At 50.2% G+C, this 15,894-nt stretch overlaps 1 protein-coding gene across 1 annotated transcript in view; it reads right to left on the bottom strand.

Annotated features, from left to right (window-relative positions):
- Positions 1-1,679: 1,679 nt before the first annotated feature.
- Positions 1,680-15,894, bottom strand: part of RGS10 (regulator of G protein signaling 10) — a 38,461-nt gene continuing 24,246 nt past the window's right edge. The window contains exon 6 of the mRNA XM_059899738.1: positions 1,680-3,140. Coding sequence (XP_059755721.1) covers positions 2,994-3,140 — 147 coding nt within the window. The 3' untranslated portion in view covers positions 1,680-2,993. The remainder of the gene's footprint in view (positions 3,141-15,894) is intronic.

Here is a 15,894-nt window from a genome sequence, read left to right as displayed (position 1 = left end):
GTGGAGATTAGGGCACAAACTGTAGAGCCAGCAGAAAATGTAAAAGGTGAATGGCCTGTTATAAGGCAATAGGGAATGATGGGGCCTGTAGCCAGCTGGAGATTACATTTGCGCTCTGCCCAAGGCAATTGCACTGAAAGCTTTCAGACACATGCCTCATCAAACACAACATCTATGGCCTGTGGGTTGAGATTTTGAGACCCTGCAGACTGTTGTCTTAAGCGTATTTTACTCTGATGCTTTGACCTCTGGGTCCTGGCTGGCACTGGAAGAACTGCCCCTCCCAGTGCTAGCTGATTCTTAAGAGATAGAAAACAACTGACAGATCCAGAGTTCACATCCCCAGGTCCCTTCTTTATGGGGCTCTCACACTCTGGGCCACCCGCCCTAATGACTCAGGCCCAGGTACCAGTTAGGGACAGTCCCTAAGCCCCAGAGCCCACGGAAATGATACAAACTAGCCAAACCTACCCTTTGCCCTGCCTTTTCCAAGGAAACCACAATAAAGGCTTTTGCCTACGTTTTCCTCACTCTCTCCACCTTCTGCCCGACCCTGGTGATTCCCCACATGGCCCTGCATGGTGTGACCTGCTCCTTTCTCTTAAAAACTATCCTTTCAATGATAGTCGTCTCCTGATCTGCTGGGCTCACCATACCTGAATAATAATAAAAGCTACATTTTAGAACACCTGTGAACTGCAGCATGAATTGTCATGGCTGCTGTACTCCCCCCATTGAATCTTGGCACCTAACACGATCCCTAGCACATTGCAGACACAATTTAAATATTAATCAATAAATGGACGGATGGACAGACATAGGGTGAAAGTGAAAAGCTGGGTAGAAGCCTCGGTCTGGCTACACAGATTCCCTACACTTCTGTCTCACTTCTGCAATGGCTTTAGGAAGCTGAATTCTGTACCTGCCTCAGTTCCGCGATTGGCAGGGACGCAGGCAGCCCGGCCAGAGCAAGCTGGGGGAAGTGCTGTGAGAAGTAAGTCATGGCTGACCATAAGCAGCTCACCCTCCCACCCGCATTCAGCTGTTCAGGCACCTCCTAAGCCAGAGGCTTTCTTCTGGCAGACAGTCTTCCAGCTAACTCTGGCTGTTTCGTTCATGTGCTTATGAAGAGCTCACCACCTCAAAGGGCCTCTGAACCCAGGGGTAAAAGGGTAAAAGCCAGAAAGAGGGTTCCCAGCCCACCTGCAGTCTCTGGGACCCGCCCAGCACAGGCTCTCAAAAGAGAGCACCAAGCAGCTCGCTCAGTTCCCTGGCACCTTGAAATTATCCTGCATCTGCGACAGTGCAGTGGGGATGTGGGTCTGCATCCCTGCACTTTTCTGGCTAGTAAACTGCACGTTGAGCTAGAGAACCCATGTTGTTTTTATTCCTTACTCTTTCGAGTGCATCAATCTGCTCTGCTTGAAGATGGACTGAATTTCCCAGATGACAGGGCCCTTGGGTGTCATTCACAGCATTACTATCTCATCCCAGGCAGAGAGAAGGCATGTCAGGGATGACCTGGGGGAGGCAGAAAAGCCCCTGTCGGGGGGATCAAGCATTTGCTGTTTCTGATGAATGCTCAGTTGGGTGGTTTGGTTGGCAGCAGTGAATGGCTCCCTAAGACCATCCCTTCCCCAGGCCCAAGATGGAAGGACAGGGGGCATTCGACCACAGTGAATGGACAGTGAGAATCCGGGGAACGGCCCAAGTGGTCGCCCTAGGAGAGGGTGGTCAGTAGGGTGACTATGCAAACTGGTTTCACCGAGAACAGAACCAGCTGATGCCTATTATCCCAGCGTAATGATTAAGCTCACTCCCCTTCTCTCTCAAGTGTCCCGGTTTGATTGATAAATCATACAGTCATGCTCAACAGCAGGGAATTTTGCAAATGGGAACGTCTGACTTGGAAGGCTCTCAAGAAAGAGTCTGGTTGCTTTGTTTGTACAAACAGGAGTTTAAGTTTTGGCAAACATGCTGGAGAAGGTCTGGCAGCAGCAGATGGCAGGAACAATGAGCAGAAGGGAACTGCACCTGACCTTGGGCTCCGCTGGGGGTACCTGGGCCCAGCAGGATTTCACTCACAGCCTCTTCACCCAACAGGGGACTTCCAAAGACAGCATTTCCTTCCTCTGGTTGAAGTCTCAAGCCCAGAGTTAACAAGTCTAGCAAGGGGTAGGCACCAAGAAGAAAGGGTTTCACCAAATGGGCTGCAAGAGAAGGGAACATCCCCCCAACTCCATCATCAGCACGGGCCAGTGCCACCATCCCATTCAGCACCACCTTGCATCACCATGGGGACCCTGAACAGTCTCCCATTTGTCTTTCTTCCCGGTTGAGATCTTGTTTCTGTCAAAATGAACTATTTATCTTTGTTGCACGAAATGTCACGGATTATGGGCAAAACCAGGACAAACCCACGCGCAAGAAATAAGAGCCCTCTGATGATACCCACACGCAGCTCCCCAGACCTTTAGAGGCTGTGATGAATTTCCTTTCCCCAGCACTGAACTTACTCTCTAGAAGTATTTAACCCAAGAGGCACCTGACAGACAAACCCCCAGTGACCTGAGTTTGTCAGATCAGTTCATTCTTGACCTGATTCACCAAGTGAATCTGCGGACACATGTGACCCACCCACCGAGGCAGGGCAAAGACTTCATAGGTAAGAGGTGGCTGTTAAGTTTCACCTGGTGGCCTCACATGAAGTTTAATCAAGCTGTAAAATACTCAAACTGTCCAGTGTTTTAAGGACTCTTCCCCCTTTGTGTGTGTGTGAGAACTAAAACTTCAAAGCTATTTGTCTTTTTATGTAAGATTAGCCATCATGCAAAACTTACTGGTCAAGCAGGTAATAAAATACACATATCCCATGGAAGGGTTTTGCACATGTCAGTCCTTGCAGATAACAAAGAGGTTATAAACCCTGCACGGTCCTGAGAGTGAGTTCCTTCACTTCCGAAAGCTGCCATTCTTGCCGGTGTCTTGAGGGCTCATGTATTATAAATTCTCGAAGCTCTTTTCGCTGCAGTCTGGGCATCGGGTGGATCTTCGTCCTCTTCCTCCGTTCGCTTGTGTTTTAAGAACAAGTCAGACTTTAAGAATCGGCTGTAGCTGTCATACTTCATAAGGTTGAAGATCTAAGGGGAAAAGGAAACAAATCTGAAGGGTGAGGTTAATCAGGCTATGAATCATCCAATCAAATATTTATTAAATACCTATCATGTGCTGAGGAAAATACATGCCAAACACACAAAGAAAGTTAAAGTAAGTCGTGTGCTAGACAAGCTGGATTTCCTGGATGTTTTAGGTCATTATGAAATTATCTCAATGGAGTATAAGAGCTTAGAGAGTCACACGAAACAAACCTATCTATATCTTCCACAGTAGTATTAAGTTCGCACAGCACTGATTTATATCCTTGTATCAAGAGGCCCTTTAAGAATTTCCACTTCATTTGGGTAGATAATACAGGGATGTATTGCTCCAGGAACTTGAGATGGCAGAAGAGAAACCATTTCTCTAGAGACGACAGTGTAAAGGCCACTGTCACTGTCATATCAGATGATGTCAATATTGTTAAGACCCCCGGAAGTCTGGCATCCAAGATCTCAAACCTATTATTATGCCCAGAAACAAAATGGGGCTTATTCAATGTAGGTCAGGGAAGTGAAATGGCAGTCCTGGCGAGCAGAGGCTTCGGGAACAGGCCTTAATTAAAGAAAATAGCGGTCAGCTGCGGAATGCAAACACTTGCTTGCTCACACAGTTCCAGGAGTGCGTCTCTGGGAAAGAAATCATTCCAAGGTACGCTCATCAGGTGCAAGGGGAGAAACCCTGACACATTAGAGGGCTGCCACCTGCCTCACCCCAAGTCCTCAGACAGTTGCCCCCTCTCTTCTCAGCCACGGTCCCTCTTCCCAGCATCCCCTCTCCACCCACCCCATCCTTTGCCACCACCCTCCTCCCTTGCCCTGCAAAGGGGTGGGAAGAGGAGAAGCAAAAGGGAAGCACTTTCTGGTGGTTGAGGGATACAGTCTCTTTCGAGAAATCTCTCTCCATCTCTCTCAGACCTTTCAACCGAACTTTCAGGGCATTCTGCAGACCGAAAATCCGCCCTGCGCACCCTGGTGCCTTCACTTATTGCACTACCAATGGGCTCAACAAGTGGAAAGTTCCAGGGGTCTCTAGAATGTTGCTCACTGCCAGGCAGGTTATCAAGTGGGTGGTAAAACGTCTTTTAAATCTGTCCTCTCTCAACAGGCACACAAACTACTTTGTAAATGAAATGTCTGATGGTGTCCAGGGACTCAGAACATCTACCTGGGGGCTGGGAGAACTGGACCTCGGCCTTGACACCTTCATTTTCCCAAGACAGCTTCAACCATGGGAGAACCACTTAAATCATTTTGCTTTCAGCAGAGTTTGGGTTTTCTTTAAACTCTTAAACTACTGCCTGCCCTTCCCTGGGTGTCCTCACTGCTCAGAAAGACCACACCTCTGTAAGCTCCCACCTTGTGCCTCTCCGTGGCAGCCATCTATTTTGTAGCCATCTTGTAATCCTAGACTGATTTGCTAAGGTTTGGAGAAATTATTCATTAAAAAAAAAAAAAAAAACCTCCCAGAAAATACAAGAATCATAGCCAGGGGTGAGGCGGGGGATGAGGAATGCCATTATCATTTCATGCAGGTGTTGCCATCCCTCACCACCTGCATTATTCGGCCCTTCCAGGCACAAGAGCCCCCAAAGGGAACTTTGAGATGCCCACCAAGTTCACAGTTTGGAACGATGCTCGAAAAGTGACTAATGAAACCAGCTTCGTGAGTGCCCCTCCTGGCCCCCAGCCCCGCACCCCATCCCGACCAGGTCCGCAGCGGATGGGACCCAGCTCTGCCAGCAGGATGCGGTTCGACCCAAGTGTCTCGTCTGTCTCCACGTGTGGGAGTGGAACATCCTGTTTGCCTGCCGTGGCTCTTCAAAGAAGAGAAGCAAAAAGGCTGGGGCTGGAGGCACCTGGGCCAGGCCGGAGGCAGTGGGGGAGGGAGGAGAGGAGGTGGCTTCAGCCAAGCGGCTGGCAGGACTCACTCAGCCTCCAGGAGATGCCAGGACACTGCAGGCTCGGCTGCCCCTTTGGCACTCCTGGCGTCAGCAAGCGTGAGGGGAGGGGGCTGTGAGCTATTTAACAGGAGCAGACGGGCCACTCCCTGCCGTGGGCGGGTGTGAGATGCCCGTGAAGGACTTCAGGATGGGGCTGCCCTCTCCATGAGCCCTCACCTGCTTCCAGGTGCAGCTCCTGGTGCCGCCAAGTCAGGGGATGGCAGCTGCAGCCATCAGACTGGGACAGATTTGAAGAAGAAAAGGGATGCTGATTCCAAGAGTCTCATTTTCTGGGGCTGTGAGCTGCCTGGTATCTCTGCATGGGGTCTTCACTGCCACCGGCAAAGGGTCTCCTGGGCACTGGCCTAGGAGCTCATGGCAATAGGCAGCTCCCATCCCAGGTCTCCTCGTGGTTGGTGCTCAGTGAAGATGGCTTAGAGGATAGAGAATGTCCTAAATATCTCTTTCAAGAAAGTGGCCAGGACTTCCCTGGTGGTACAGTGGTTAAGAATCCGCCTGCCAATACAAGGGACACAGGTTCGAGCCCTGGTCTGGGAAGATCCCACATGCCGCGGAGCAACTAAGCCCGTGCGCCACAACTACTGAGCCTGCGAGCCACAACTACTGAGACCGTGTGCCACAACTACTGAGCCCGCATGCCACAACTACTGAAGCCTGCGCGCCTAGAGCCCGTGCTCCGCAACAAGAGAAACCACCGCAATGAGAAGCCCATGCACCGCAACAAAGAGTAGCCCCTGATCGCCGCAACTAGAGAAAGCCCAAGCTGCAAAGAAGATCCAACACAGCCAAAAATAAAATAAAAATAAATAAAAGTTTAAAAAACAAAGTGATTGATAAATTAAAAAAATAAAAAAGAAAAGAAAAGAAAGAAAGTGGCCAAAGACCAGGTACCCAGCTGCTGACCACAGCCATCTTTATCACGGGGCAAATGGCCATGACGGAGGTCCAACAAACATTCACCCAGTGAATGAACAGAATCCACCCACCGAGCAATGACAGAGGGCTGGCAAAACAGTTCAGGGTGGTAGCAGCCCCACTAAGAGCACCTTCAAAGCACACATCAGGCGATGCACGGAGCATCCTCTCTAATCCTCACCGAACCCGAGGACCCCAATCACACAGGGGAAGGAAGGAGGACTTGGAGATGTGGTGTTTGGGCCCAGTGGCTGGTATATTGTCAGCTCGGCTGCCGTGACAAGTACTAAGGGCTGGGTGGCTTGAAAATCAAAAATTTCTTTCCTCAGAGTCCTGGAGGCTGGACGTCCAAGATCAAGGTGACAGCAGCGCTGGTTTCTCCTGGCTTGCAGGTGCCCATCTTCCCCAGGGTCATCTGGTCTCTGCTCTGTGTGTGTCTATGTCCTGATCTCCACTCCTTACAAAGACACTGGTCAGGCTGGAGTAGGGCCCACCCCAAGGACCTCATTTAACGTTAGTCACCTCTTTAAAGACCCCCATCTCCCAACACAGTCACATTCTGAGGTACTGGGGCTTAGGAGTCTGACATATGAATTTGAGGGGAGACACAGTTCAGCCCATAACAGTGAGGCAAAGAGGACGCAGGATGCAGACTCTGGCCGTCCGGCCCTCCAGCCCCCACTCCTGACCTCCAGGCTATCCTGCCCCTCATATGGCAGAGCAGGAGGCAGTCATTAAAAATGAAGAGTGCATAGGAGTTTAACATGGAAAAACGTACCCGAGTGTGAAGTGACTGAACACAGAATTTTTTAAATGCACGTAAACTAAAAACAATGATCCCAAATACATTCTTTAACGAGTGCTTGTGTGTATAAATGGGAAATAAACATCCCCAAAGGTCAGTATAGTAGGTTGAATGGTGTTCTCCCCCCCAAATTTAGGTCCACCTGGAACTTCAGAATGTGACTTTATTTGGGAATAGGGTTAGTTGAGGATCTCAAGATGACATCATTCTGGACTTAGGGTGGGCCTAAATCCAAGGCGTGTTGTCTTAAGAAAAGGAGAGACACACGGAGAGACACCCAGAGAGAGGAAGGCCATGTGAAGGCAGAGGCAGAGATTGGAGTGATGCAGCCACAAGCCAAGGAACACCAAGGACTGCCAGAGGCCACCAGAAGCTGGAAGAGGCCAGGAAAGAGTCTTCTCTCCAGCCTTTAGAAGGAGCACGGCCCTGGCGACACCTCAGTTTCAGGCTTCTGGCTTCCTGAGCTGTGAGAGAAAAAAATGTCTGTTGTTTTAAGCCACTCAGTTTACAATAATCTATTACGACAGCCCTTGGAAAGGAACACAGTCAAATTATTGATTTCACCTCACTCCTGCTTGAGCACAGAAAATGAGATGGCCCTAGGGGTTCCAGAAGGTTCCACAAAACCAGGACTCTCTGATGGGGAGGACTGGCCTCACCGGGGCTGGACCGTGACCATCCCCTGACCATGCGCCTCTCGTTGTCCGCAGGGAAGCGAAAGAAGAAGGTGGAGACCCAGGTGGGCGGGGGGCGGGGCTGCAGGCAGCCTGCGGAGCAGAAAACTCAAGTTGGCAGCTAAGTTGCATTCCCTACCTTTTTTTTTTTTTTTTTTGCCATCACAGTTGTGGCCCAGCAGGTTTCAGGTTTCGGCAGCCCCACATCTGGGGGCTGGACGCCAGGACTGTAAATTGCTTAGTGTCGTGACCTTGGGAGCCAACCCTCAGGCTGCTGGCGGTGGGACTCGAAGTGAAAACAGAGAAGGGGGTCTTCCTGCCAGGAGGTCCCCCCACTCAAAGTCGTTATACAAGACGCCCCGCCCTCCCCAGATCCCAGACCGCGCGACTGATTAGCATTCCCCTTTCTGCAAAGGAAAATATCCACGTGGTGCTTCAATTTGAGACTATTCCGAGTCTGCTGCTCCAGAAAAGGACTCCCTTACGGACGCATATTCATCCGTATAGACAATGAGAAGCTTAACCAGCCTTGAGGGCCCCTCCGTGAAGGTTTCATCCCTGTCTCGATCAAGTGCATTTCAAGCCTAATCAATCTTTTAACCCGTCTTAGGGGACAAGGCCATTAGAGGCCTAAACTAAACACGCATCCTACCTCCTCTTCAAAGCCCTCCACCATGTTATTTCAACTGGGTACCAGGAGGAAAAAACATGAATCCTTTACTGCAACAGAAAATTTTATTAATGGGATTTCCTATTTGCTTTAAGAACCTGGTTTAGTTTTTACATGAAAAGGACTGAAAGAACACATAACTGTCCATGAATTGCAGTTCTAGAATGCAACTGCACACCTAGACCGCAGACATGCTTTCACACCACACGGACAGACACAAAGCGTGAAGAAAACCAGCCTCCACATCCAGCCCTCAGGCAAGTATCAGCGGGGCGCTGCAGAGACTGCTGGGGCCAGGCGCAGATGGGGACGTCCCCACCCCCTGATCAAAGATCACCGCCCCCTCTGGGGATGGGGGAATGGGGTGCGCTCCCCCAGGGGATGGGGGAGAAGGCCTGAGGGCAGCTGGCAGAGAGCAAGTAAGAAGATAAAGCTCAGGTCAGCCCTTGTCCCAAAGCACCAGGGAAGGCCACACAGAAGGTTCTGTCACCTGGACAGTGCTCCTTCTTCCTGGACAGGCCCCCCGCCAAGGTGGACGCCGTGCCAGGGTGAGAGCAGGAATCCAGGAAGAGGCCGAACACGGACAGAGACAGAGACCCCTGCCCGGGGAGCAATCCCCTCGCACACCCATGGGTTTGGTGCTGTCTCACTGCCGCGGGGTGGGGAGGGGGCGATTTGTCCACTTGTTCCTGGAGTCCTTTTTTTTTTAATTTTTATTTTTATTTTTTTTATTTTTTATTTTATTTTTTGTTCCTGGAGTCCTTAATACTCAAATCCAAAGCTGAAATGACATGCTTTCTACGTGGGGTGAAGGCGTTTTATTTTCGCCTTTGGCCATCAGGGAGAAAGTTCAGTGCTATCTGGCACCCATCCCCCACCCCCTCTTCTTCCCCTAAACACCATTTTAAAGTTGTAAAAAAAAAAAAAAAAAAGTATTTCAAATGCTGTCCTTCCCTCCCCACCCTCAGAAGCCAGAGGGCCATGGCAAACGCCAGGATCCAATGCTCCTTCCACTTGAATGAAAACCCACGAACCGCTCTTTCTGGCTTTGCCCGTTGGAACATGTCATTCTCTGGACTGGGCTTGACCGTTGAGAGCAAAAGGCAGCTGGCACCAAGACTGAGGTGCCCAGTAAGTCCGGTTCCAGCTCCCACCGCACCCAGACTTGGAGAAGCGAGGGGCTAGGGGAGGGAGTGGACTCCTAGACGACCCCAGAAGGTGTGGCAGCCCCTCCCCCACACCCCTGGGTCCTCACCAGCTGGCCCAGCCCTTCTTACTGAGGTCTACAAAGGAAGCGCTTCTCATTTCTTGGGTTCTGGGGAAATTCAAAGAAACAACACTGCTAAAAAGGGGCCTGGTGCATGGTTCCTTTCGCTGTCAAGGATGTGGCTGGGAGTGCTGACATCTCACTGAAGTCTTTCGATTTTTTTTAAACATCAGAGGTTGAGGACTTCCTTTTCAGGGGAGAAAACCACCTCCACTCTGCCCTCCCCAGACCAGACGTAGCACCAACCCCGAAGCCTGGGTGAGGGCATCCTGACAACACTCAAAATCTGCAGTAAGTGTAGGCACTGGGGTCCCTAAGATTTATGGAAGAAGAATGAGCAGCCCTGCCCGCCTCAAACCTGCAGGCTTCTCTTTCATGGTCTGAGAGAGCAATGACCTTGACCCTTCCCTCTTCTTCAATCTCCTTGCTATTCCAGGGAACCCATCATTCTACTCTGTGGAATTCAAACCAGAGGCTTCAGAGCAAGAAAGATGTGTAAATTGGCACCCAGAAACTTGCAGGAGCAGAATTCTGTTTTAAATTTTTCATATGGCACAACGTCAAGTCACTGAGCAGATTTCAAAGTGTTCCGTTTTCAAACATTCGGGGAAGGGTCTGGAAGGATACACAACATGAGGCAGAAAGTGAGAGGGAAGAGGCAGAAACTGGGGGATTTTAGCTTTTCATTTCATCTCCTCCTGGATTATGTGAATTTTCTTCTCTTCATCTTAACAATGCATGTAGTAATTTAACAATTAAAAATAATTTAAAAAATTAACTTGTCCAGAATCCTGGGCAAGGCAGTAACAGGATGTGCTCATGGCTAGTGCTGGCTTAGCGGGTTCCTGTGCTGGCCTTCCTCCCTGGAGTTCTAGCCATGTAGCTGAGCAGGACACATGTGTCCAGGCCACCAAGCTGACACGGCCAGAACAGACTGGCGTTGTCATTTCTTGTACATGTTAGGCTGCTGTGACTAATTTGATCCCTTCATGTCGTGGGTGACTCTCAGTGCCTTAGTGACTGATGGGAATATTCTAGAATCAGCCAGGGCTGGAGGTACAGGAGAGCACAACTGAGCAAGGGAGGCGAAGGTGGGAAAGGAGAAGAAGGTAAGAGTGTTGGTTGGTCTTTAATCACCAAAGACCATGCTGCTGTCCCAGCGCCCAGGAAAGGAAGATGGCGGCACAGACCAGAAGGAGAACAGTAAGAACAAACACCACTGCTTCCCGTGGATCATGGGCCTCAGTGTGGCAGGAAGAGTCCGGCTGAACCAGAAGCGCTGGGTTCACGCCCCGTTTCCCCTCTTCCAGCTCTGGGACCTCAGGCCAGTCAGGTCACCTTCCCCTCAAGGGAACTTTGTCCCATAAAGTGAGGTGCCAGGTTCCACCTTCCCCAAGACTACTTGATAGTCAGATGAGATGCACACACAAAAGCACGGTGTAAACTGTGAAGAGGTTCCGCCTTAATGTTTTCCCAGAATTCACTGAAGTGTAGAAAACTGACATAGACATTATTTGGTGCTTTTTAAAAGGTGGGGACCTAGCCAGGCTAGGGCATGTGGATTCTGCTACATTTCTGAAAGTTACGCTGAGCCAGGGTTTCTCCACCTGGGCACCACTGACGTTCTGGACCAGATACGTGTGTGTGTAGGGGGTCGTGGCGGGAGGGGGGGGCGGTCAGTGCTGTCCTGTGCATTGTAGGGTGTTTTGACAGCAACCTGGCCTCTGCCCATTAGGTGCCAGGAGCGCCCCCCCAACTCCGATCATGAAAACCGAGAATGTCTGCAGACATTGCCCCATGTCCCACGAGGGGCAAAATCACCCCCAGTTAAGAACTACTGCATTAAGACAATTTAAAGGACATGCACAGTTAACACCTGTGGAGGGCTGGCTGCACGCCAGGCGCTGCACCAAGTCAGTGTTTCACAGACGTGAGTGCATTTCATCCTCACAACTGCCTTACCATAACCTGCATTTCACAAATGAGGAAACTGAGGCTCAGGGAGGGATGGCATCTTAGCCAAAGCTTCAAAGCTGCTAAATTCTAAAGTCAAAGAAAACTCGGCTCTACGGAAACAAGGTTGTGGCCATCAGGGAGCAACTTTTTAAAATGGGGCATTGGGACTTCCCTGGTGGGGCAGTGGTTAAGAATCCGCCTGCCAATGCAGGGGACACGGGTTCAAGCCCTGGTCCGGGAAGATCCCACATGCCGCGGAGCAACTAACCCCATGCGCCACAACTACTGAGCCTGCGCTCTAGAGCCTGCAAGCCACAACTACCGAAGCCCGTGCTCCCCAACAAGAGAAGCCACCGCAATGAGAAGCCCACGTACCGCAACGAAGAGTAGCCCCCGCTCACCGCAACTAGAGAAAGCCTGTGCACAGCAATGAAGACCCAACGCAGCCAAAAATTAATTAATTAATTAATTATTAATTAATTAAATGGGGGCATTGAAGGCTTGTGGACTGTCTTGCTGCTTGGAGAGGCAGCCGTGTTTGCCGAAAGCCCCACGTTACCGATGAGGCCACAGAAGCCACACCGAGAAACAGGACCCGCCTGGGGTCAGATGGAGGCAGTCCTGGAACATGAGCTCCCACTTCCCCCTCCGGCCTAACTTAACATACAGTGACAGTGACAGTAAATCTGAGCTCAGCGTCCAGGAAGTGATGGGCAGGGAGGGGTAAGGGAGGGGGCAGGGGGTTAGGTCACCCGGGTACAAACAATGAGCCACGGTCAGGAGACTGCGGGTTCGCAGCTGAGTTTCTAGTAGCAGAGATGGCTCTGCACCGAGTCATCTGCATTCTCTTGCCTGGCTGATGAGGGACGGGCACAGCCGGAGCTGGGGATCAGAGCCAAGGTGCCTGGCTTTCAAGAGGACCAAACCTTATGAGCCCAGCCGGTACATTCTATAAATAGTCACCGTTGAAATTAAACTGGTTGCCATGGCCTCAGGGCCTAACCCCAGCCAGTTCCTCCCAACTTAGCTTCTTCATCTCCCTCCCTCACTCCACTGCAGCCACATACCCAGTGGATTCCTGCCCCAGGGCCTTTGCAACTGCCATTGGCTCTCCCTGGAAGGTCCTGCCCCCAAGTCTTCTCACCCAGCTTCCCGTTGCCGCTCAGATCTCAGGCATCTCTTCAAGGAGTCCTCCCTGATCACTAGACCCAAAATAGGCCCCTCTCGGTCACTCTTAGCCCGTCATCTGTTGTATCCCCTTCTGAGCATTTATCTCTGTCTATCCTCTTGGGTGGACAGGTGCTGATTTCCTCACTGCACACACAGTTCCTAGCACAGTCCCTGGTACATAGGAGGCCCTGCATCAGTATTTATAGCATAAAGGAATGAAAGAAAAAACAAGTTCACACACCAGCAAACCAACCAGAACTGAACTAGACCTCCCAGGGGAGTTTTTAAGACAAAAAGCCACTGCAGTGAAGTGCAATTCATTGAAGAAATCAGCTCTTTGTAAGATCACCTCCTCCTTCCTGCTTCCCACAACTTAAAATTGTCCAACAGCAGCCTTTGACTGTAGGCTAAAGTTCCAGGGAGATGCCCCCAGTACTACCCTCACCTCTCCTGGCTTTACCTGCACGTGCCGGGCACACAACTGGGCCACGTTGGCAGAGCAGGATTAAATCAGAGAACAGTCTCTCTAATTATGAATTTTCCAGGTAATAAAGTTTTAAGCCCCCAAACTTCTCTTAAGATATCATTTATGGGGACTTCCCTGGTGGTCCAGCTTTAAGACTCCACGCTCCCAATGCAGGGGGCCCGGGTTCGATCCCTGGTCAGGGAACTAGATCCCTCAGGCCACAACTAAAGATCCTGCATGCTGCAATGCAGATCCCACGTGCCTCAACTAAGACCCAGCGCAGCCAAATAAATAAACAAACAAATAAACAATTTTTTTTAAAAGATATCATTTATGATGGAATTCTTATTAAAACGCCTAACACATTCTTCAGTGAACACGCTGACCACAACTTAAGTTTTGCTTTATAATCTGGGGTCATTAGGATCACTAACTGCATCACCATCCTGTAGCACAGGGATGCCCCCAGTGCGGTGTGTGGGGCTGTGAGAGTCCCCACGCTCAGTGGTTCCCAATCACTGTGCTGTGATTTTGTGTTTAGTATCATTTCTCTGCTTCCTCCCTGGTTGTCAGCCATCACTTCTTGCTGCCCCTCACTCCACAGCCTCTACCAGCACTTCAAATGGGCTGTGAACTGAAAAACCAGAACCTGTTAGAACTGTGTGTAAACCAAGAATCAACAGGACCTGAATGAAGACCTGAGAGGCTCTCCTTTAAATGAGATTCGTGGATGTCAGGTCATCTCATCTGATGCTCAGGGAAGATCCTCCCATCCTTCTAGGCTCCAGCTGTGTCCCGAAGTCCACGCTGCCCTCTCAGCAGCCTCAGGGGCTCGGGGTCACTGCCTGCCATGGGAAGGGGCTGTGGCCCCTGGAGTTTTCCTGGTGAGCCGGTGCTGAAAGCAGCCTGCTCAGACAGCTCGGCGATAAAGCCAAGTGGTGCTCAACGAAGCCAAAGCCGCTGAGGAGGTTTTTAAGTTATGTGAAATCTTGTGGTTCCAAACATGCTCCCCTCAGCTCCACTCTCCTTCACTTAGGAAAGCAGGGCTCTTGTGAGGGCCTTTGGGGAGCAGAGACCCATAGACTCTGCTGAGCATACATTTTGACAGTTGCCAGCAAGGCCCCAAGAGGCAGAGGTTTCTGAAGTGAAACAGAACCCAGAGGCCTTCGCAGGGACCCAATGTGGACTCAGCTCAGATTCCAAATACCTTCTTTCCACCCAATTATGCCCGAGGAAGATAGTTAGTACCTCTGTCTTCCCTGAAATAAATGACTTTTAACAACAGGGTATAAAAGTACTTTCTTTACAGTAAGTAGTTTGAACTGCATTGTGCCACATATGTTAGATATGTGTGCACATGCATATTTATAGAAAAAAAAATGATGGAAAGTCTAGACATTAAATGTTATCTCCAGGCATAAAATTATGAATTGTTTTTATCTTTATCTTTTGGTTTCCCAAGTTTCTTTCGTTGAGCATGTATGATTTTTCTAGTTAGGTCTATAAAAGTTATTTTAAAAATATTTTGTCACTTAAAAAAATTGTCCTTGGTCCCTTGTATTTCCTCCTTTCTGCACCAGCTAAACCTCCCACAGTCTGAATCCAACAGGGGTGCCCTGGTCACAGAGGCCTAGCTCCATTGTGAGATGTGTCGCAGGCCTAACACAAGGAGAGCTGGTGGGACGGGAGAGCTGTCCCACCGCGTGGAGAGACAGCAGCCCACCTCGTTCCTTGCGGCTACCTTGCCTTCTGCGATCCCAGAAAAGGATTGTATTCACGTGGCAACCCCTCTGCTCCAACCGGTCTCATGCGGCTTTGAGGAGCCGTGAGGGGCTGCCCACGAGGCCGGGACAGCTGCACAGGCTGTGAGTGTGTGCGGAGTACAGTCTTTGAAGGCAGGTGCATCGGCCTCCAGCACGCCCTGTACCTATGGGACTTTGTGCTAACAAACCACTTAGTCTCCCTGAACCTTGCTTTTCTCACCATCAAAATGGGAATACTACTACTCACTGGAGATTAAATGAGATAATATATGCCAAGGGGGCACAGAAGGGCACCCCTGGAGGGTAGATATTGTTCTTATTGAGAATACCTAGAACACAGGGGCTTCAGTGCAGGTTCTCAGTCCTGGCTGCATTTCAGAGTACCCTTGGAAGTTTGTAAAAGATTCTGAGGTCCGGGTGGGGCAGATACCCTCGTGTGGCTACAGACACAAGAACTGCCTTTAACCATGCATTCCTTTCCCTCCACAAATCCATGTCCATGGCATCCCTCCCATTGGCTCAACATCACCACCTCCAGGAAGCCCTCAGCAAGTCTCCCATGCTAACTGGAGTCCCTTCAACACTCAAATTTGACTTAGAATTCATGTGGAATTTGCACTTGCCACTGTATCAACTGGAAAACATTCTCAAGCTAATATTTTTATTTTCTACCTGTCTATTTGTTTTCTATCTGATGCTGAGCAAATGAGGCCTTCTGCATGCTGGGACATGGCTCTGGGCTCTGTGCGCACTCCAGGTGATCAAAAAAATGCCAACTGATGCCGTGGACCAGTGGTTTTCAAAGTGTAGTCCCAGGACCTGCAGCATGAGCATCACCTGGGAACTTGTTAGGACGGCAAAGTCTCAACCCACCTGGGAACCATCAAGTCCAGGGGTTAACTCTGGGGCTGGGGCCCAGCTTCTGTTTTAACAACAGGTGGCTCTAGGCTTGCTCATGTTGGAGGAGTGCTGAATTAAGCTAAGAGCTGGTCTCCACTTGTGTGCCAAGTAAGGCCTTTGCTTCCCCAATAACAACAGGGCCAGCAGAAGTTTGAAATCTGTCAGTGTTCCATGGTCCACATGTGTGCA

The sequence above is a fragment of the Balaenoptera ricei genome, chromosome 16 (assembly GCF_028023285.1).
Source record: "Balaenoptera ricei isolate mBalRic1 chromosome 16, mBalRic1.hap2, whole genome shotgun sequence".
Lineage (NCBI taxonomy): Eukaryota > Metazoa > Chordata > Mammalia > Artiodactyla > Balaenopteridae > Balaenoptera > Balaenoptera ricei.
Note: the sequence above shows the minus strand (reverse complement) of the source record. Positions and strands in the feature narration are given on the sequence as shown.